This window comes from Rhinolophus hipposideros (assembly GCF_964194185.1).
Source record: "Rhinolophus hipposideros genome assembly, chromosome: 11".
NCBI classification, from domain to species: domain Eukaryota; kingdom Metazoa; phylum Chordata; class Mammalia; order Chiroptera; family Rhinolophidae; genus Rhinolophus; species Rhinolophus hipposideros.
The window spans coordinates 50,969,800-50,993,037 of record NC_138057.1 but is presented as its reverse complement, the minus strand read 5'-3'; the positions used below and the strand labels follow the sequence as shown (position 1 = coordinate 50,993,037).

Genomic DNA, 23,238 nt, shown 5'->3' with positions numbered 1-23,238 from the left:
TTGGTAGGTAGCGCCCACCACGGCATCCCTTCGGCCCCACTATGTTCCTCTTCTCCCATAAGACCAAGACCCCCATCAGCACCTACAGTGACTCCTACAGGGCTCCTACCTCCATCAAGGAGGTCTATAGGGACCCACCTCTGAGGGCCTGGGAACCCAACAAGTTTGTGACCCGGGTAAGTGGAGGTTGGGGGAGGTGGGCAGGAGCAAGCCAGAGTGTATGGCCCTGTGTATCTGATCTGGAGACTAGCAGTGTGTGGTTATCATTATGTGTTTATACTTATTTGTAGGTGTGTGTGTGTGTGTGTGTGTGTGTGTGTGTTACTCATTTGCCTAAGTGTGGAATTTATAATAATATACACGTACAAGATCTCGCCTTCATGGTGCCCTACTCCACCAAGGTAGGAGGTGGGAAGAGTTAGATAATAAGAAATAAACAAGAGTGTTATAAATTATTCAAAATGCTATAAAGGAAATAAACAGGGTGATGGAAATGGACAGCAACCAGGGAACGCTATTAATACTTAAATAGAGAGGCCATAGAAGACCTAGATGAGAGAGAACTAGCCACGTGAGGAACTGAAAGAATAGAGTTCCAAGCAGAGTGGTCAGAAAGTGCAAAAGCCCTAGGACTGCCTTTGGGACAGGCCAGAAAATGTCCAATAAGCATGTTTTTATGCATATATCACAGCCTCCTTGTACTTGTGTGTCTGTACTTGAAGACAGGTGGCCACGTGGGTCTGTGCAGCTTTCACTAAATAGAGAGAAGACCTGTGAAGTCTAATTGTGACTGCCTAAGGGAATTTATCTGTGTGTACCGTCCAACAAACTTTGCTGTGTATCTACATATGCCAAGCACAACGCAGTTAGAAGAATGAAGGGCCAGGCCCTGCCTTTGAGGCGCTCTCAATAAACAAGTGAACAAAGTAGGATTGCCCAGTATGGACCATGCACCAACAGAGGCATGTGCTGGTACAAGAGCAGAAAGGGGAGAGCATTCTTAGGACTTGAAGGGCAGGTCTACTAAGGGATCCAGGAGAAAGGAGGCTTCCAGAGGAATAAAGTCATGAGAAAGGGCAGCTTGGGGGCAGAGACCCGTGGAGAAGTAAGAACTGCTGTAGCAGAGGAATAGACTAGCCCTGTGGGAAGAGGGGAGACTGCAGACCATGAATGATCTCAAGTCTGTGTTGAGAATTGAGGATATAATGCCCCAGGATTTTTAACCTAGGAGTGTCATGATTGGATTGTGAGTTATGCCACTCTGACCACTGTGGCAGGAGATTGGAGGAACTGGGGCTGAGGGCAGGAAGCCCAATGAGATGGTAAAGGATAAAGGAGGAGGATGTGGGTGGGAGGTAAGGAAAGACTTTCGCAGTGAAAAAGGGAATTTGTTGAATAGGAGAGAATTTAAAATATTTTGTAATTACAAAATAAATATATGCTCAATGCAGAACATGGGAATAACTCAGAGAAGCACAAAGGAAAAAGGACTATAATCTTACTACCCCAAATAGTTATTGTTAATTTATTATTATATGCCCTTTTAGGAAGCAAATATTTTTTATGAAAATGGTGTCATTATATACTAATATTTTGAATCTTGGTTTTTTCATATAACCATATATCAGGTACATTTTCCTATGTCAAAAATATTTTGTAATGTAATTGTAATGACTATAGTATTTTATGAATGTACCAAAATATATTTAAGGAATGTTATATTATTGGAAATTTAGATTATTTATAAAAGTTTGCTAGTATAATCATTCTTGTACATATGTATATATCTTTGTATACATCAACTATTCCCTTAGGATAAATTCGTAGACATGAAATTGTTAGGAGAAAGGACATGCATATTTTAAAAACTTTTGATATACACTTCAAGTGGCTATAATAAGGTTTGTAATAATTTACTTGCCCACCAGCAAAATATGATAGTGCCTGCCTGCTTTTCCACACTCAGTAGGAGATAATTTTAAGAAGCAGATCAACAAATCTTCGTCACCATGTAGATATAAAGAAGAGGGGAGAAACTAGAATGACTCCTGGGTTTTGGGCTCTGGCAACTGGAGGAATGGTAGGATACCAACTGACATTTGGAATCGCAGGTTACAGAGAAATATTTGGAGTTCATTTGGGGACAAAAGTATTCAAGGACTTCCAGGAAAAGATGTCTGGTGGGTAGTTGGATAAACTTAGCTGAAGCAAAGGAAAGGAGTCTAGGCTACAGCTGTATGAGCAGATTTTAAAATCAGCAACATATTGGTGGTAGCTGGAGTCATAGTGGATGAGATTGCCCAGGAAGAGTAAGAAAATGGCCAATGACAGAACTTCGGAGAATATTAATATTTAAAGGGGTAGAAGGAAGAAGAGCTATAAGAGGAAACAGAGTGATAGGCACATAGTCAAAGAGGGATCAACAAAGACAGCATTGTTAGACACAGGTCAGTGTCACATGTTGTTGACACAGAAATGAACCTCTTAGAGTAACCTTTAGTAACCTGGCCAGACAGCTTCAGTGAGTAGAGACGTGTGAAAGCCAGATAGAAGTGGGATTGAGAATGAAGGAAAGGCTTCTGCTTCTGGCAGTATGGTGATCTAGAAACTCTGAAGGGCCCTCCTACTTCATATCAATGAGATTCTGCATAAAAAATATTTTTTATTTTGATTTGGACTCTCATGGAGGTGAGTGGTAAGTATACTTAGAAGACAGGATTGCCCGGAAGACAAATGCCAATATCAGCACTAAAAGTAGGAGTTTAAACCTTAAGTTAGTTGAAAGATAGAAGAACTAACCCTGTAAATTCCAAACTGAACCACAAAATTCAGTGATCTCTGGCTCCCAGCCCCCTAGCGCACACACGCGCGCAGCAATGAAGGTATGTCTTCCATGGTGAAAAGTGTCCTCAGCATAGGTTTCCAACCATCCTTCAGACAGAGTAAGGTCAATCAAATCTGAACTCACAACAAGAGATATAAGAAAACAAACCACCATATGACAGCAGAAACAACAAAGAACAGACTTGAACCTCTAAGGACTTCAGATATTGGAATTAACAGCTAAAGAATACAAAATAGTTATTATGAATTAAAAAAATTTGAAATCATCAAAATGAGAAAACAACAAGAGATTATAATACTTTTAAAATACCACACATATGTAAAAAAGAACTGAACAGGCATTTTAGAAATGAAAATTATATGTGTTAAAACCAAATATTCATATTGGGATAGTGGATGGGTTAAACAACAGACTAGACACAGATTAAGAGTGTCTGTCAGTGAAATGAAAGAATGAAAGAAATTTCCCAGAATGCAGCACAGAGAGACAAAGAGATAGAATATATGAAAGAAACATTAAGCAATATGAAAGACAGAAAGAGATGATCCCACCACACATCTACTTGGAGTCCCCAAACGAAAGAGCAAAAAGGAGAATAGGCATTATCTGAAGACAAAAAAGTTCTGAATTTTCCAAAACAAATGAAAGAAATGAATCCACAGCTACAGAATAAATAGAAGGAATTCCATACTTAGGTACTTCACAGTGAAACTACATAACACCAGCGTAAGAGATGACATTAAATACAGGCAGAGAGAAATTGTTTTCAATTCCTTTCAAGAACAAAATAAAGATTAAAAAGAAAGATAAAGACATTTACAGGCAAACAAAAACTAAAACGTTTACTACCATCACACCTATAATAAAGAAATTGTAAAGGATATACTTTAGAGAGAAAGTAGATGATCACAAAAAGAATGTCTGCAATGCAAGAAGGAATAGTGAGCTAAGAAATTGGCAAATATGAGATAAATTTAAGCAAACATTGTCTACAGAAAATAATTAAAATGATTTTTAATTTCTAAAATTTAGAAAAAGAACCAAAATATTGGAAAACAATATAATGTAAATTGTATATTGAAAAAGATTATCATGTAAGATGCAAGGATTGGAAAGGAATAAAAAACTCATCCACAGATTATACAGTTGTATATATAGAATCTACAAATTAATAGAATAAGAGAATTTAGAAACTTCAATGAATATAAGATAAACAGTCAATCACATTTCTTTATATCAACAACAAATATTTAGAAAGCATAATTTATATATATGTATAATTCTAGCAACAAAATGTAAAGGTAAGTGTAAATAAATCTAACAATGTGGCAAAACTGTGAATAATATTATAAAACTTTGAATATCTTAAAAATACTTAAATGGGGGCGGCCGGTTAGCTCAGTTGGTTACAGCAGGGTGCTTTTATCAAGGTTGCCGGTTCGATGCCCACATGGGCCACTGTGAGCTGCACCTTCCACAACTAGATTGAAACAACTATGTGACTTGGAGCTGATGGGTCCTGGAAAAACACACTTAAATAAATAAAAGTATTAATTTTTTTTAATATTTAAATAAATGGAGAGGTATAACATGCTTCTGGAAAGGAAGAGTCACAAAAATAGTCAATGCAATTCTGATTAAAATTTAAAGATTTTTTAAAGAATTTGACAAGCTGTTTCTAAAATCTATGGAGAAAACAGAGACTCAAGAAATAGCTAAAACACACCTAAAGAAGAAGGAGACTTGCCCAATCAGATATTAATATTCATTACCAAGCTGCAGAAATGCATAAAATTTAGTTTTACTGTAGGGAAAGACAAACTGATTAATGAAATAAAATAGATCAGAAATCAAGCCACACATACATGAAAATATACAACAAGTGATTGTAAGTAAAGCTATGGGAAAAGATATATTAGGCTTGGGTGGCATTACAAATCTGTGGGGAAAGACAGACTACTCAATGGAATAATTGGTTATCCATATGGATAAAAATGAAATTGATCCCTAAGTCACACCAAACCCCGAAAGCAATACCCGACAGATTAAAGACTTAAATATGGAAAGTAAAACTGTATAGTTTTTAGAAGAAAATATAGAACATTGTCTTCATTATCTTAGAGTGTGAATGGATTTCTTAAACAAGTTACAAAAGCACTACATAAGAGATTAATAAATTCAACTGTGTTAAAATTAAGAATTTCTGGCGGCGGCCAGATGGCTCACTTGGTTAGAGAGCAAGCTCTGAACAACAGGGTTGCCAGTTTGATTCCCATATGGGCCAGTGAGCTGTGCCCTCCACAACTACATTGAAGACAATAAGCTGCCACTGAGCTTCCAGAGGGGTGTCTGGATGTTGTTTAGAGCCTGAGCTCTCAACAACAAGGTTGTTGGTTCAATTCCCATATGGAATGGTGGGCTGCGCCCCCTGCAACTAAAGACTGAAAACGGTGACTGGACTTGGAGCTGAGGGCCCTAGAAAAACACACTGTTCCCCAACATTCCCCAATAAAAAAATTTAAAAAAAATTAACCCCAATAAAAAAAATTTTTTAAAAATTAAGAACTTCTGTTCATCAAAAGACACCATAGAAAAAAGGAAGATACAAGCCACAAGCTGAGAGAAGATATTTGTAACATGTAACTGACAAAGGATTAGTATATAGGATATATAAAGAACGATAATTCTTCAGGTTAAAACTGAACACATGTGTTTTGACTCCCTCCTTAAACCCTCTAAAACTACAGTAAATGGATATTTCAGACATAACTCACAAGAATAGTGAGAAAGAAGGGACAATGGCAACAAAATTTTGGAAGCTGGAAAGTATGATAGATAAGTAGTGCCTTAGCAGACCTGAGGAAGCTGAATCCAAAGCCAGCAGTGGGAAACACAAGACGTAATTCAACTTAAAACTGCAGAATTTTCACAAGGCTCAGGAATTAGTAATACCAGGCTTTTCTGGAACTGAAGATGGAACAGGACCAAGGATAATTTGAAAGTTGTTTAAAAAGCAGTTAAACATACTAATCCCTCCTCCTCCATACTGTAGGGTGACTGCCCACCCTATCTCTGCGAAAGTCAGAAGGCTTATTTTTTGGTGAGAATCTCAGGACTGGCTAAACCAGACCCAGATGAGGGCAGGGCACCATATTAAAAACAGATGAAACTCCATATGCTGAATGCTAAAACCCCCAGAGTCCCTCTTCTCCACTAGTTTCTCAGAACACTGGCAGCTAGGTCACTACCCTCAGGCCAAAGATTAAAGAGTCTCTTCTGAAGGATCTGATCAGCCCAAGAGGACAGACCTACAGATACTGACAGAGTCTGCAAAAAAGAGTCTGGCCAGATCATCCTATGACGATGCTCATGATTGACAAAACCCATCCACATTTCAAAGCCTCCAATAAGCCTCCATAAAGCTTTTTTAGTCTACTCACAAACATGAGCAGACATTCAAAGATGACAGACATCCGAGGAAAGCGTCTAACAGAAAAATTAACGATCTCTGTGAGTTCTTCTAAACTTCTCTCTCTCTCTCTCTCTCTCTCTCTCTCTCTCTCTCTCTCTCTCTCTCTCTCTCTCTGTATATCTGAGTGTGTATGTATAGATAGATGTCCATCTGTATGTGTGTCTAGGAGTGTATCTGGGTACATAGATCTACGTGTATGTCTGGACATGTGTGTGTATATGTTTATGTGTGTGTGTATAGTTCAGGGGAGGGCAAAGTCATGGGGACCCTTCACCCATATGGAGTATGACTGTGTAGGATCTGCCCCCAGAACAAAACCTCAGCTGGGCACAGAGGATCCAAGAAGCCCCTCAGCTGAAGGGTTTTCATGGTGATAGGGACCCTACAATCAGCAAGGTCTCATTCCTAGCCAAGAGAACCCTCTACTCTTCAGGAGGAAATGTGGATGGTGATGTCACCATCCCTGCACCTTGCTGCCCACTATGAGGGAATCCTTTCTGGTGTCTGACTTTGCTGGGTGTCTCACCCCTATGCCCAACCGCCTTTTCATACCTGCTGCCTACAGAGACCTATGAGCCCACAGGTAACTTGGCATCCTGCCCTCAGTTAAGGACAAGGGGTCCCCAAAGGGAGGCCTTGATCTGGGATTCCACAGATCTAGCCCAACAAGGGGTGATGGGATAAGATGAGGTGAGCCCCAAAAAGCAGAATGGCTCCGGGCCTGAACCAAGGTCAGGGTAGGATGAGGACTAGGGCAAAGTGAGTGTCAGGGTCAAGGCTAATAATGGTATCAAGATCAAAGCCACAGTGAATCAGGGTCAGATTAGAGGTAGCAAATTGGCTTTTAAAGTAGGAACGCGTCCAATCCCATTTATCATCTCCTTCAAGGTGTCAGATTCCCAGAGATCCTTCCCTGTCCAAAACACCTACATCAGGTAGCCAGCTGCCAGGGCAGCCAGCCTTTCTGAGGCTCTAGGTGACACCAGGGGCCTGTTGCTTTTTTGAGGATGACCCAGGCCTACTCCCAAGTAGTGTCTGGAAGAAAAAGCACGGGAGCTCCCAACTCTGCCCTCAAAGAGCTCCCAGTCAATAAACCGACATAAATGCAAACATCAGAAAACCACTCTGACTGAAGGCAAATGCCTGGCTCTAAGCCCTAGCCTTGAATGGAAAGAAAGGAGGAAAGGGTAATACAAACAAAGAACTATGCAGATGGGGACAAGGCTGGCATGGGGATCCTTCTGGCATAGGGATGGGGGTTGGGAGATCCACCTGGGCTGATCTTGTCAATAGGAGCTGGATCTAGGTCCAATGGGACCCCAAGGCTGGTGTCTCCGTGCAACTAGCTATTTCCTTCCCTCTCTTCTTGCCCAGGGCCTGTCTCAGAGCATGTGGCGCCCTGAAGCCCTGCAGAAGATGCTCAAAGGTGCTGTACAGGACTACATATGTAAGGGTTCCATACCAGGCCACCCCTACTTGCCTGAGAAATACTGGCTCTCTCAAGAGGAAGGTAGGTCCTCACCCCTCACACAACTCTGATCCCATTCAGTGACCCCAACAATGACCCTCAACCTGAACCGAACTTGGATCCTGACTTCTACATTCATTTTATCTATATCTATATCTATCTATAAAGTTTTATTCCCACTCATGACCTGGGCTGCTTCTTTAACCACCCCCACTCCAGATTGACTCCCAACCACCTGACATTACCCTGACCCTGACCCTGAAGGAGATTCAGTCCCTGACTTTTGGGAGCTCCTTGTCTGTGCCAAAGAACTAGAAGAGGCATGGGTCTTATTCCTAGAAAAATGGAGTATTAACCTCCTCCAAACAAATCCCTCCCAGGGTATTCCAAGTGCCATCTCCTCCCACTTCTTAGTGACCCTCTTCCATCACATTCCCTATCCCTCCTGCATCCCTTGGCCCCATCACACCTCTTTTCCCTCTAGCTGGAAGCCTTTTCGAATATCTTCCTGCCTAAAAATTCTCTCCTGCCCCTCCCTTTCACAGTCAAGATTTTCAGAAACATAGTCTATACTCACTGTTTCTACTTCCTCACTCCCTCACTCCTTATACTCCTTATGAGAAATGATCTGTCTCATTTGATGTTTATGATCGGTCTGTCTGTACATTCCAAAAGAGCAGAGAGTCTTGTCTTCTTCACAACACCAGATTTTATAAGTATTTGTTGAATTAATTGATGATAAATCTTCATCTTGTTGAAATTGGGGGTCTGTATCTCCTACACTCAAACATCAAAACTGCTCTTGTATGCGGGGATTGAACCAGCAACCTTGGTGCTACCAGCTCTGTGCTCCAACCAACTGAGGTAACAAGCTACCCCTTCTTGTATGGTTTTAACTACCACATCCACGAGACTCTTCAATCTTTGTCTTGTGAGACCAACCCTATGCATTTCACTATCTGACCACTCTCCACTTCTTAAAATCCTTCCTTCCTCAGATAGTCTGATGCCTCAATTTCCTGGGTCTCTAGTCTACCCATTCTTGGAAATGTGGGTTTCTTCAGAGTGCTAATCTGAGGCCTCTTCTCTCATTACTCCTCTCCTGAGACCATTTTTATCTAACCCATGTCTTTAATTACTGACAACTCCCAGTCTTTATTTCTAGACTTGACCTCTCACCAGAATTCCACCCTCCATCTGACTATGGATGTCCCAAATATTTACTTGAATGTCCCAAATATCTCAAACTCAGTGTGTCCAACCCATCAATCCAGAACTTCAAATCCCAACGTCCTGCCTCATCATATACATACCTCTAGGGCTCCTAGACCTCCTTTCCTGATGTCTCTCACATGTGTTCTTTCAGACTGTTAGGGGAGTGGATCCCAGAGGGCTTTGTTGGACACTTAGGTGACTGGGCGGGGGAGGGGGGGGGTCTTGGAGGATTTTAAGTAGGGAAGTGTCTTGGTAAGATTTTTGTTTGTGAAATAGTGCCACAGCTTCTATGTAGAGACTGGACTGTAGGATTTCAAAGATGAGGCAGGGAGACCAGTAGTCTGATAATAATAATGATAGTTTTCTAAATTTCTAAGTATTTTATATATATTCATTGAAATGGCACAACAACCCTAGGAGGTAGACAATAATTTAGTACCCCAAGATAGTACCCCAAGATACTACCCCATTTTAAAATTGAGGGAAATGAGACACTGTAAAATTAATTCAGTCAAGGTCACATATAGCTAATATCTGAAAACAAGCAGTCTTTCTGCAGAGTCCATTCTATTAATCACGACATTATATTGTCTCCTGGTTAAGGCACTGCAGAGATACAGGGGTGAGATTATGGGGGACTGGAAGTGGAGATAGATTCAACTGATTTTTAAGGAGGCAGAATAAACAAATTTTGGAGAATGGGTGTGGAAGATGATAAAGAGGGAAGAATTAGGAGGATGCCCTGTTTCCAGGTTGACTGATTCAGAGAGGGTGGTGCCAAGATGAAAAGTGATCCCCTCGAAGGATCCAGACCCCACTCAGGAGCAAGCCTTAGGTGGGAAATGGGCTGCATTTCAGTGTCTTTAAGACAAGTGTGGGGCCAAGCTGGGCTTTGGCCTGAGGGATTATCAGTGAGCGTCCAATTTTGTGCTGGAGATCCCAGATTCAGCGGTGGAGTAAGGAATAATATACTGTCTTATGTCTCCATCCCTATGATCAAGCAGACAAATGCTACCCAAACTACTTGTGCAATGACCAGTATAACGCATGGAGGATGGGACCTTACAACTGCACTGGCTGGAACAAATATACCACATACTTTCCCCGGCTACCTAAGGTATCTACTGTGCCCAGTACATCTGGGGTCTGGGAGGCACACCCCCCTCTACCTCCCAAACCACTGTGACGATGTTTCACCATTAGTTCCTCATCCTTTTTCCATCAACAATGCTACAGAGCTCTCTCTGTGAAACTGGGATTTGTATTTTCTAGGAGACAAAGGAGCTCAGGAGTGGAGCTGTACTGGGGCTCTGGGGCCCAGTCTCTGGGGACTGGGTCACCTGGGTCCCAGTCTCTGCCCCGTTCTATGAGGACAAGGCTAATGTGCATTTCTTGATGTGCTACCTTCCTGAAGCTAGCCACTTGGCTCCTTCCCACTGAGTCAGTGATAGGCTGAGTCAGCTTGCTCCACTCTCCCCTCCTTTGTGATGTAAACACAAAGAAGAATAAGAACAAAAGAAGAATAAGGCCACCCAGAGGCTTGTAGGTAAATGTAGGAGTCTCCCAAGGAGAGAGGAAGGAGTCCAAACAGCAGCCCCAGGCCTGAGAGAAAAGGGGATGGAAGATGATCCTAGACCAGAGCAGGGATTCTTAACAGGGCCTGACCTCAGGTTGACTGAACCCTTTTGAATCAGAACTTCCTCAAGAATCAGAACTTTTCACAAGTTCCCCAGGTGATTCTGAGGCAGACAATATTGAAAACCTCCTGTTAGAGAGACACCGATCTGAGTCAGCTAGACAAAGAGGTAAAATCAAAGGCAAACCCTGAAGCTGGGTTAGCAGAGGCCAGGGTCCACCTATAGTTTCACTCCTTCCCTCTCCTCTTCCCACCCCACACAGGCAAAGTAAATGTGTTGCCCAGTGACAACCTCGCACACTCAGAGCCTGGGAAAGAGGGGAACATCTGGAGGGTGGGATAAGGTGGGGCCTGGGATTGGTCTGGTTGTTCTGGGAGAAACCCCAAAATGGAGCTTGAGGTAGTGTGTGCCACTTCCAGGAGGCGGGGATGGAGACAGTAGTTCGAGGAATGCCCTTGGAGTACCCTCCTAAGCCAGAGCGACTCAATGCCTACGGTAACAGATAGTGGGGCAGTGGGTGGGAAAGGGGAGCGGGAGGCCAGGAGAGTAGAATGGGGACCTGGGGGATGAAGTAAATGAAGCCGGAGGGCTCTGGAGAGGATGTAACCCTTTCTCTATCTGACCCTCTTTTTGTCTCCATCTCTCCGTCACTGACCCTGTCTTTTCCCTTTCTTGTGACTCTCTGTGTGGGTCTCCCGGGCTGGGGACCTGCGGGCCCAGAGCGCGAGGTGGTGGTGAACATGCTGAACTCGCTGTCACGGAACCAGCGGCTGCAGCGGAACCAGCGGCTGCCGCAGATAGCGCCCCAATGTGGGTGCGTGGACCTGCTGCCGGGCCGCCTGCCCTTCCGGGGTTATGAAAGCGCTTGCTCCGGCCGCCACTACTGTCTGCGCGGTATGGACTACTGCGTCACCGGGGCACCCTGCACGGAACGCCACCTGCAGCCTCTGTGCCCAGTACAGCCGACTGTAAGGTTCGCAGGGCCCCGCCCTGCTCGCCCGGGCCCCGCCCCCAAAGAAGCCCCGGCCCTGCAGCCCAGCCCTACCAGGGCAGCCCGCGCTCCATCCCACGCCACTTTTAGCCTGGACCTGCCTCTACACCAGACCCCACACCCACCTCCGCCTCCAGCCGCTCTGCCCCCTGACTTGGCCGCGCCCTGTCCCCCTCTCAGGCCCCCGGGCCTGAGCCTACCACTGAAGTGGGAGAATTTACAAGAAGATTCCCCTAAGTTTCCTGTCCCTCCGCAACTGGGCTCAAGGTCAACCTGGCTTCTGTATCTGATCTGGAGGCCCCGCCTGAGGGTTTTGTTGAGGAAGAAATCCCGCAAAAAAAAAAAAAAAAAAAAAAAGGAAGAAACCCCCGCACACTAGTAGTATCCCCTACCCACCCCCCCTACCTGGACACCCGGCCCTGGAGACGCAGGTTTTAGTCTGCAGAATACCGCGTGTTCTCAGAAAAGTGTGCTCTATTCTTGGATGTCGGGTCACCGTCGGTAATTGGCAGGGTCGTTGCCGAGTGCTAAGTGAACAAGGACATGGCATTACTGAAGGGGCCTGGGCTTTTCCGAGCCCCCACCACCTCCAGAGGTAGTCTCACAGGTTTACTGCACACAGAAAACTGAGGTCGGAGAGCTCAGCCGCAGCCCAGAAGGTAGCGCAGCCTTCTCCCTGCACCCGGCAGCCTGGGAAAACTCTAGTTTCCACGTCAGTATAGAGAGCTGTACAGGGGGTATTCCTGCCTGAACCCTGTCCCTAACTCCGCGGTGATACCCCTCCCACCCCTCTCCAGGCAGAGAGAGCCTGATTCCTTCTGCAAAACAGGGTCTTATCCCTTACAAGGGCTTAGGGCAGAGCAAGAAAGTGCCTGAGCCTCAGAAACTTCGCCTCGTCGGTAATGTGGAGTAATTGCCGTCCCATGGCGAGGATCGAAGGGCTCCCAGGTCCTCAAGGACTAGGGCCCGACACTTCCCAGAGTCCATCGGTGCTCCATGGCCCAGCCTGGGCAGCAGAAACGAGGCCTTAATTAAGGGGAGGAGGACTTCCAGGTGTCTTCCCAGAGGCGATGCTTCTATGAGGTCGTGAAGGGCTGGGCGGACGCAGGGGAGGATCTCCGAGCTGTAGGACTGACACCTGAAGCGCTGCTCGGAGTCTTGGTCTGCGCTGGGGAGTAAGGGGGTAGGGAGAAATCAAAAGGCCCAACCCCTCCCTACCTACTGCTTCCTCCTCCAGGAGTGTATTGCCCTACGAGCACCGGCCCGGAATGCGATGTGCTGTTATAACTCCCCCGCCGTCATACTACCCATGTCCGAACCTTAGGTAAGTCTGGCACAGGCAAAAGCACATGCACACTGGTGGCTGTTCCCTTGGAGCGGCGGGGGACCGGGGGACTAGGGTGGGAACTGTCAGCCGCGATGCACTGACTGGAAGGGTGCCACCAGGGGGCGCTAGTGCCATGGGGATGTGAAAACTGGCATGGAAATGGAGGATCCCACGAGGACTCGGAGGCCTGCATTGAGGAGTTAGGGTTGGCAGCGAGGCCTAGAGTTAAGGGATCATCAGGGCGTTAGGTTCAAGGCTTGAAGTAGAGGATGAGATGTCAATATTAGGGAGAGGGTATTGGGAATCAGAAACTTAACGGTAGAACCTGAGGTCCAGGAAGTCAGTGGTAGAGCCGAGGGTCAATAATAGGGGCAAAGTGTTGGGATAAGGTGAGCATTGAGATTGCATCAGATGAAGGACCAAAAGGGCTGGCTCCCATCTCTCCCCACAGATGGGACACAAGTCACTTCAAGAAGACTGGTGGCCCCCAGAGAAACAACTATGTCATCCACCCTGAGTTTGTGTCGGAAGCGTACCCTGAATACCACTGCTGGTAGAGCCCGGGCTGGCTAAGCCAAGGGGGCTGAGCAATAAATAATCTTTTCACCCCATACTTCATTTACCCCATTTTGGAGGGTTTCATGACCAAGAAATTTTAATTTACAAAACAAGCTGTTTCTATGCCTTCAGGGAGCAAGGGGTGGGGTGTTCTGGGATCTTCAGTATTTTTGAACCTCACTCCTCCTTGGGGCAGGGGTGTGAGGGGGCACAACCACCTCCTCTCAGTACAGGCATTTCCAATGGGGGAGGGGGGGAAAGAGACGTTGTAAACTACCTTGTGGAAACTGGTCTTCTCAGTACCTGACCTCGGACACTGCTGGTCTGATCAGATGGAAACTGACAGCTTGGGACTCCTTGGTGGTGAAACCAAGATCCCTCCATGTGGTTCTTGATTGTATGTTCCCTATGTTGAGCCGCTGAGATTCTCCCGGAATTCTGCTACCCGTTTTCCATATGGGGAACTTTTTTCCATATGGGAGAGCTAGTGAGAGCGTTATACCAAGACAGCTCCACCTGGTCACATCTGGAGGGGAAGGAATCCCAAGGGCCAGCCCTGCTCCTTTACCCTGCGTCTCGCTCCTTCTCATACACACCCCAAATTTACTGCGGCGATGTAAGAACCTCAACTTTCTACAGCTGCTCCTTTCTCCAGAACTACATTTCCCAGTAGGCGTAGAGCAGAGCCCCGCCCACAGGAGGGTAAGCAACGGCCCAGCGGGGGCGGGCCTGAAGGCGAGGGCGGAGCCGGGAGGCACCCGGCTTGCGGCTGGCCTGAGATGCCCGAAGCTGGGCACAGAGCATGGGAGGAACCTGGGGGCCAAGGGGCGGGGCCTCAAGCCGTCGTGACGATGTGGTAGGAGGGGTCGGACGCCAGGAGCTGGGCTGGACTCCGAGTTCCCCAGGCGAGACCGAATGACCCGGGCGTGGCCGGGCAGTCAGAGGGCGGGACCCGAGGAGGGCCTCAGCTGTCCCCAACTGGGCAGCGCTTCGCTCCGCGCAGTAGCAGCTCAACTCCGGCTAGCGTGGATATCTGCAGGAGCCTCGCTTCACCCCCACTTCTGGGGTCACTGCCGTGAGTGAGCCCAGCGGGAGGACCTTGGGGAGTTTCTGAGGGAGCACACTTCCTTAACTTTCGCTCATACCGCTGAGTGGGAGGACACCTGAGTTGCCGAGGTTTCCAATGGGAGACAGGCCCCTTGACCTCAGTCTGTCCCTTTGGATTTTGTAGCTGTTGTGCGGGGCCCTGGGGGTGGGGGTAGAGTATTTCCAGGCTGTATTAGCAGTCACTCGATTCCCCCGGACCCCGCCGCTGAGCAGGACCGGGAGATGGGTCGTATCGAGTTGCCTTTGACATTTCCACACATTCCCCTGGGAATTGTGTTCGACAAACGACTCTGCTTGGAATGGCCTCCCTTCAATTGGGCCAGGCCGGGCCCACCCCCTCATACCCGACTCGGGACTGGCAGACAAGATTAAGGTTGAGTGTTCAGTGGAGAGAGGCTTGGCTAGGGCAGACCCCACCTGCCAGCATTAGCCTGTGGTTGGTCGGATGGCAAATGCTGCAGATTACAGGGATCTCTAGCGCCACCCTTAACACCAGAACCACAGTTTTTCCCCCACAGCCCTGGTACCAGATGCCATTAAAGTTGCCCCTGTCCCACCCTCAAGAAGTCTTCCTGGAGCAAGCAGCAGCGCCAGCCCTTTGGGAAACGGGCCTCACCATGCCCACACCCACTTTAATGGAAGCCTGTCCCAGCCGCTTGACCACAGAGCTCTCCTCTGCTGTATTCAGACAGCCTGTCAGACTATTACCTCCCATCTCCTAAAACTTATGCTGTGTAGCGTTAATCTGGGATTTTGTATTCAGGCAACCTTGCTCCTTGGGTGACTTCAAGCAATTTTCTTTTTCTGTTTGGGCCACTGTTTCCTCATCTTTACAGTGGGTACTATCGCTATGCCTCCTCTTCTGCTTTAATGTTAGAGTGGCTGCTGTGGTAGCATTTGGGAGAGCAGCACAGGGCCTGCATGGAGTGGGTGCCCAGGTCTGTGGGCTTCTGTCTTTCATCAAAAAATCTTAGAATCCTAGAAAGTTAAAATTCTCAGAACTTACGTGCTGGAAAAGGCTTTTGAGGTCACCTTTGTGCCCTCTCCATGCTTCCGTGGGTCACGAGATGGTCTGATTTAATATGAAAGTTTTGAGAAGAAGGGGGTCCTATTCAGATACAGACCTCCCGCCCTTATTCCCTTATTGGAGCCCATATTGGGGCCTTGGTTGTTTGAATGAATTAATATAAATGTATAGCAGGTTTGGCCTGGGCCACCTAAGGCCTTCTTTGGGTTCTGCTTAGCTTAAGGGCATAGGGTAAAGGCTACTAACTGCATTTCCCAGGAGAGCTTTTCTAACTTGTGCCTATCTCCAGGAAGGGGAGTCATAGTGTGGTGGAGAGTTGTGCAAGCTAAGTTGTGTGGGTTGAGAGGAAGGGAGTAAGAAGCTGTTCCAGACCAGCTGGAACTGACAACCTAGGGAGTGGTGGAGGGGCACTGAGTGGAGAATGGGGCCCTGAGAGAGTGCCTTAGGGGGGCATTGTGGGGAGCTGTATATTGACATCTAGGATCAAAATTCTGATCTGCACCTGGCATTCTTGATGGTATCTTCATGGGAGAGGTAGGGGCGGTGAAAACCCTGAAAGTTCTGGCATCTCCTGGGAAGTTGGGGGGGGGACTTAGAAACAGACACTGGCATCCAGGAGGAGACTAATTACTGTTTGCCAGTCTCGCTCTCTCCTTCTCCCTAGCTAGAGCAGCCAGCTGGCTGGCAGTGTGTGTGTCTGTGTATGCACCTGGCTAGGACTATTTCTTTGTTAGACTTTGCCCTGAGGGCTGAAACAGGAAAGGTCAGTGGTCTTGAACAGCAGATTGTGACACACATCTCGCCCCCAAGTCTAAGTTTCCCAGCAGTCATATCTGGATGTTTAGCATACTGTATGTGAGAACGAAGGTATGTAGTGGGTGGGGGGCGGTCTGATCCCTGGAGAGCTGGTCGGTTGGGGAGAGACATTGGCCCAAGGTAGGTGGGTGAAATCTCCTAAAGCAGGTGACCTGATGGATTTAGGTTGCAGAAGGAATGAGCTTGGTAGTCATAGGCTAGGCCTGGCCGGAAATGGAATCAGAAAGGTAGATGAGACCATGTCATCCCTTGAGACTCAATTGCAAAGCTTATGCTTCTGAACTTCATCATGGGGGTCATGAGCAGCTCTCTAAACTAGGAAGAGATGTGGTCTCAAAAGTTCTTTAGAAAGATCACTATGGTTGTTACAAGCACAAGGCATTGGGGGAAAGAAGTTGCAGACTGGGAGGGCTATAGAAGTGTTGTAGTAATACAGGGGAGAGAAGATAGTGCCTAAACTAGGGCAGGGGCAGCAGGATGGTGGACGAATGGCAGAGCTAAAGCCACGTGGTAGCTGGCCCACAGATGTGGTGCTGGGAGCAGAACAGGAAGGTGGGCAGGGAAATGGACTTGGTGAACAATGCTTAAAAGCAGGGTGGAGTTTGAGGGCAAAAGATCTGAGAAACCACCATGGCCCCTTAGCCAAGCTGCTGACTCCAACCCTAATCTCCAGGTTTAATCTGGCTTCTGACTCCAGATTAAATTCCATGCCTGAGCTGTTCCTCATCTTCTCTCCCCTTCTGGGGGGCAGGGAAGCCAACTCACTGCCCTATTAAAGGTCTCAAGGAGCTGACTGGGTTATCTCTCCTCTCCTACCATGACCACATGGTAGGTTTCCCCACTCTGGGAAACCAGGCCATCTACAGATCCCTTCCCTTCTCTTCAGCTTGAACTGTCCCCATGTGTGATCTGACAGCTCCCTGACCCCGTCTATGTTTGTTTCTTTCCCATGAAAATGGATGCATGCCATCTCCTTTCCCCAACTAGAGTCCTGACTAATTTTGGCAAGCATTAGGGCCCTTGAGAAAGGGTGGGTAAGACACAGATTGTCCTGGTAAGTCCTGATTGACCTTTGCCACTTGTCAAGCCTTTCCAAAGTATACACCTCTTCTTTCTTGCTGCAGCAAATGGAAATACTATGGAATGCGAAGGTCAGTTCCAACTCTCTCTTCCCCTTCCAGACTCTGGCAGGCCAGGTTCAGATGGACTTTGTCAGGTGGCCCCACTGCCTGCTCCTTCCTTAACTAAGGGCTGATGCCTGAAAACCCTCAGGAGAAGAGTCAGACCAACCCCCGCCGCCGCCCTGGGAGCCACATAGGCCATAAGAGTCCAGAAGCCCTCTCAGCCACAGCCATGTACACCTTCCTGCCTGACAACTTCTCTCCTGTCAAGCCCAAGCCATCCAAAGAGCTGAGGCCGCTGCTGGGCTCGGCCCTGCTGGGGCTGCTGCTGGTGCTGGCTGCAGTCGTGGCCTGGTGCTACTATAGCGTTTCTCTGCGCAAGGCGGAACGTCTGCGTGCGGAGCTGTTGGACCTGAACCTTGGCGGCTTCTCCATCCGTAACCAGAAGGGCGAGCAGGTCTTCCGCCTGGCCTTCCGCTCCGGGGCGCTGGACCTCGACTCCTGCAGCCGCGACGGTGCCCTGCTGGGCTGCTCTCGCACCGCCGATGGGCGGCCACTGCACTTCTTCATCCAGACTGTTCGACCTAAGGACACAGTCATGTGCTACCGCGTGCGCTGGGAAGAGGCGGCGCCGGGGCTCGCCGTGGAGCATGCCATGTTCCTGGGAGACGCAGCGGCGCACTGGTACGGTGGCGCCGAGATGAGGACCCAGCACTGGCCCATCCGCCTGGAAGGCCAGCAGGAGCCGCAGCCCTTCGTCACCAGCGACGTCTACTCCTCCGATGCAGCATTCGGAGGCATCCTCGAGCGCTACTGGCTGTCATCGCGCGCAGCTGCCATCAAGGTCAACGACTCAGTGCCCTTTCACCTGGGCTGGAACAGCACGGAGCGCTCACTGCGGCTGCAGGCGCGGTACCACCACACTCCCTACAAGCCACCGGCCGGCCTCGCCGCGGCGCCAGAGCTCAGCTACCGTGTGTGTGTTGGCTCAGATGTCACCTCCATCCACAAGTACATGGTGCGGCGCTATTTCAACAAGCCGTCTAGGGTGCCAGCACCCGAGACCTTCCGGGACCCCATCTGGTCCACGTGGGTGCTGTATGGGCGCGCGGTGAACCAGGACAAGGTGCAGCGGTTTGCGCAGCAGATCCGCCAGCACCACTTCAACAGCAGCCACCTGGAAATCGACGACATGTACACACCTGCGTATGGTGACTTCGACTTTGATGAGGCCAAGTTCCCCAATGCCAGTGACATGTTCCTCCGCCTGCGGGACGCTGGATTTCAAGTCACGCTCTGGGTACACCCGTTCGTCAACTACAACTCGTCGTCCTTCGGCGAAGGCGTGGAGCGCGAGCTGTTCGTGCGAGAACCCACCGGCCGCCTGCCCGCGCTGGTGCGCTGGTGGAACGGCATCGGCGCGGTGCTCGACTTCACGCGCCCCGAGGCCCGCGACTGGTTCCAGGGGCACCTGCGGCGGCTGCGCTCGCACTACGCAGTGGCCTCCTTCAAGTTCGACGCGGGCGAGGTGAGCTATTTGCCGCAGGACTTCAGCACCTACAGGCCGCTGCCGGACCCCAACATATGGAGCCGGCGCTACACCGAGATGGCGCTGCCCTTCTTCTCGCTGGCCGAGGTCCGGGTGGGCTACCAGTCACAGAACATCTCGTGCTTCTTCCGCTTGGTGGACCGCGACTCGGTGTGGGGCTACGACCTGGGTCTGCGCTCGCTCATCCCGGCTGTGCTCACCGTCAGCATGCTGGGCTACCCGTTCATCCTGCCGGACATGGTGGGGGGCAACGTGGTGCCCGAGCGCGTAGCGGGTGGCGGCGATGTGCCCGAGCGCGAGCTCTACGTGCGCTGGCTGGAGGTGGCCGCCTTCATGCCCGCTATGCAGTTCTCGGTCCCACCCTGGCAATACGACTCCGAAGTGGTAGCCATCGCGCACAAATTCACCTCACTGAGGGCCTCCCTAGTGGCACCGCTATTGCTTGAGCTGGCAGGTGAGGTCACTGACACTGGTGACCCCATCGTGCGACCCCTCTGGTGGATTGCGCCGGGCGATGAGACTGCACACCGCATCGACTCGCAGTTTCTTATCGGGGACACGCTGCTGGTGGCGCCCGTACTGGAGCCGGGCAAGCAAGAACGCGATGTCTACCTGCCAGCAGGCAAGTGGCGCAGCTACAAGGGGGAGCTTTTTGACAAGACACCAGTGCTGCTCACCGATTACCCCGTTGACTTGGACGAAGTTGCCTATTTCATCTGGGCGTCCTGACCCAGCCCAGGACCGGGAAACCCCACAGCACTAATCTCAGTCTTCATGCAGACCTTTAACTCTCCATCATAATCACACCGTGTATCCCCAGAAAGTCCCTACCTCTGCACCACCCACTAAGTGGGTGCTGACATAAATGTGCTGCCCCAGCTCCTGTAGGGCCAGGGGACCGGGCACTGAAGCAACCTCCCTCTCCAATGAACAATCCTAACAACCCCCTTTCCCTCCATACCCACTCCAGGCTGCAGAAACCTGTTTCCTGGGGTAGGGGTAGGGTGAGTGACTTCAGAGGAAAAAGGTCAGTTCTCTTCCTGTTACACATGGTTGGATTTTAAAAGCACAAAAAGAAACCTTACTTGCCATCCTGGCCTGAGTGACTATCTTTGTCCTTTTGAAGTGAGGACTTGATCCTCTTTAAGGTCCTAAAATAGCCCCCTGCCACACTTAGAAAGGGCACATTCTTGGAGTTGGAAGCCAGGCCCTGAGTTCCCTGCACGGGCCTGAACTGTGGCTGACCTGGGCCCACCCCAGCTGCTGAGAAGGGATGGGGATACTTGGCCTCTGACAAGGAGGCAGGAGGTCCCCTCGCAAAATACAGGAGGACTGGGCTCAGCATGGAGCCATAATCATTGTCCCTCATTTGTGAAGAGACTTCTAACACCGTACTAACTCATCTGTGTATACACTTGGGCCAGGGCTACCACCTGATGGGCACCTGATGGGCACAGACTTGCAAGGTCATACAGGCTAGACTTGGTGCCTTAACTCAAGAACGAGAGAGAGAGAGAGAGAGAGAGAGAGAGAGAGAGAGAGAGAGAGAGAGAGAGACCATATGTCCCTGCATCTACTGAATGAACACAGCACCCCGAGGCTAGAGAAGCCTGGAGGGAGGAGGCAGGGAGCAAATTTGAGGCTTTGATTGTTGAATTGGCCTCCTCCCAGTTGGTGTCCCAGGGACTGTGGAAGGAAATCAACAGCCCTTTCAAGATTCCTCTGCTGCCTCACTCCCTGTACACATGGCAGGGGTGTGGCCTAAAAGAGAACAATGTTCTTCTGGTGGTGGTGTGCTTCAGCACACAAACTACACGCTCACATCACTGCCTGCAAATACACACACAGGGTAAGGGCTTTCATTTCAGCCATTTTCCCTTTCTAAGAAGAACAATCTCAGCCAGAGAGTTTTTCCTCACTTTACAGCTGAGTCCGGTGAAAGGTGTGGCTTGCCAAAGGGGGCAGGTGGGAAACAGGCAGGGCTTAGCTTCCTTCAACTTGGACCATAGAACCGGTTCCTCACCCGCTAGAGAAGGCAGGCCTTTGCCCACTGCTCCATCCCTCTGTTTTCTCAGTGTGAAGAAAGCCTAATGAAAGTTTAAGGGCACTCACAGATGCCCATCTCCAGTGCTGATTCTACCACTCATCTACAAAGCTGCATGACCTTGAACAAGCTGCTTAACCTCACTGAGCCTCAGTTTCCTCATATGTAAAGTGGTGATAATAATACCTACCTCCCAGGTTGTTGTGGGAAGTATAAGCACAGATGTATGTAAAGTGCCTGGCATAGTAGGTGCTCAATAAAAGGTAGCTATTATAATACTATTTCTTGTTTTCTTGCTTAAAAATGACAAGGATTTTTCCAGATCCAACTCCTAGCACAAGTGGCTTTCTCTAGGCCTGCATGTGACACCCTCTTCCCAAACCTCTGCACATAGCACCCATTTGAAGTCTAAGTTTGTGATCCAAAGGACACTGTGGTCCAGGAGAAAGGCAAGAGAAGAAATACCTGAAGGTGGGATGTTGGGAGACAGGATTCCTTGGTCCCCAGGAGATGGGGAGTAAATGGAATTAGCTTCCCTCTCCCCTTTTTGTCAAGAACATATACCAATAAGTACTCAATGATAAGCCTCCCGGGGCCCTGGTGGCCAGCCATGTGCTGTGGAGTGATTGTAGAAGGACACTCAGACTGGGTCCTAGAAAGTTCCCTAAATGGCTAGAGAGCATGACACACTTGAATGGCCCACCAGCTTTCTCTGCACCGTGAAACCAATTTACCTAACCTCTCAAGCCTTGTTTTTTTCATCTTTAAAATGGAATTTCTAGGATTCACTGAGATCTGTCTGTAAAGCACTTATGCAATAATTGGCAAAGAGTAAGTGCTCAATGAATGATAACTCCTATCAACTCTTATTGTAAACAAGGGACAAAGATAATCTCTGCCTGGAACCTCTGCTGTCCAATATGGTAGCCACTAGCCACATGCCACTTCTTTAATTTTAAAATTAAAATTAAACAAAATAAAAAACTCAGTTCTTGGGCCAGCCTGGTGGCTCAGGCAGTTGGAGCACCGTGCTCCTAACGCTGAGGTCGCCGGTTCGATTCCCACATGGGCCAATGAGCTGCACCCTCTACAGCTAAAATTGTGAACAATAGCTCTTCTGGAGCTGGGCTGCTGTGAGCAGCCAGAGGTTGGTGTGAGCTGCTGTGAGCAGCCAACCAACGACGGGCACCGACTGCCTCAGCCCCGGGCGGGGGGGGGGGGGAGCACAAGGCTCGTAATACCAGCATGGGCCAGGGAGCTGTGTCCTACACAACTAGACTGAGAAACACCAGCCTGAACTGGAGCGGGAGGGAGAGATGGAAGAAGGAGGGAAGAAAAAAGCCCTGTTCTTCAGGCATACTAATCACATGTCAAGTGTTCAAATACCGTGTGTGACTAGTGGCTACCATATTGGACACTGCAGAGTAGAGAACATTTCCATAGTTGCAGAAAGTTCTGTTGGAAAGCCCTAGACCAAGCAGTGTGTGCTGTCTAAATGGAATGGGGAGGGATAAAGTAATCTGTAAGGCCTAAATCACCTGGCAGGGAGGCAGAGGAATACCCTTTAGCAGGGCACTGAGGACAGGCAGTAGTGTTTTACAGCCTAGATGGGGGAGGGGACACATCATGCCAACTGAGCACTCACTGTGTGTAGGGACAGGGCCAAAGGGAGGAGTATCCTTCTCTGGCCAAAGTCCGGCAAACTGGTCCTTGACTTGTGGTCTGGTGTCTAGCTTGGCCTCTGCCACTGGCCTCATTACAAAAGCACAGATGAATAAACGGAACCGCTGGGAGAGAAGGGCATTAGCCTGAAGTCACACAGGAGATTGGTGTTTATATCCAGATGCCTAGAATCTCCCACCCAGCGTTCACCCACGTGTAAGCAGCATGGCCTCGCCTTGGCCTATATTCCTCCAAGGATGGGGAGCCAGCTGAAATGTGTGTCTCTGAAGCTGCCACCCAATAGGTCTGATTTTAGGCCAAGAATATTTCCATTTCCTCTCTTCACACCAAAAAAGAGGTTCGAGAAGTTGGGTGGTGGTGGGGGCTGGAATAGCAGGA

At 48.7% G+C, this 23,238-nt stretch overlaps 1 protein-coding gene across 1 annotated transcript; it reads left to right on the top strand.

The window, feature by feature from the left end:
* Nucleotides 1–41: 41 nt before the first annotated feature.
* MYORG (myogenesis regulating glycosidase) lies at nucleotides 42–21,455 on the top strand (the record flags this gene model as incomplete). The annotated part of the gene is given in 8 exon segments (XM_081066615.1): nucleotides 42–176; nucleotides 7,692–7,827; nucleotides 10,002–10,117; nucleotides 11,057–11,132; nucleotides 11,358–11,610; nucleotides 12,866–12,952; nucleotides 17,645–17,708; nucleotides 17,712–21,455. Coding segments are annotated over 8 exon segments (3,018 nt in total). The 3' UTR covers nucleotides 19,863–21,455.
* Between the last annotated feature and the right edge of the window lie 1,783 nt (nucleotides 21,456–23,238).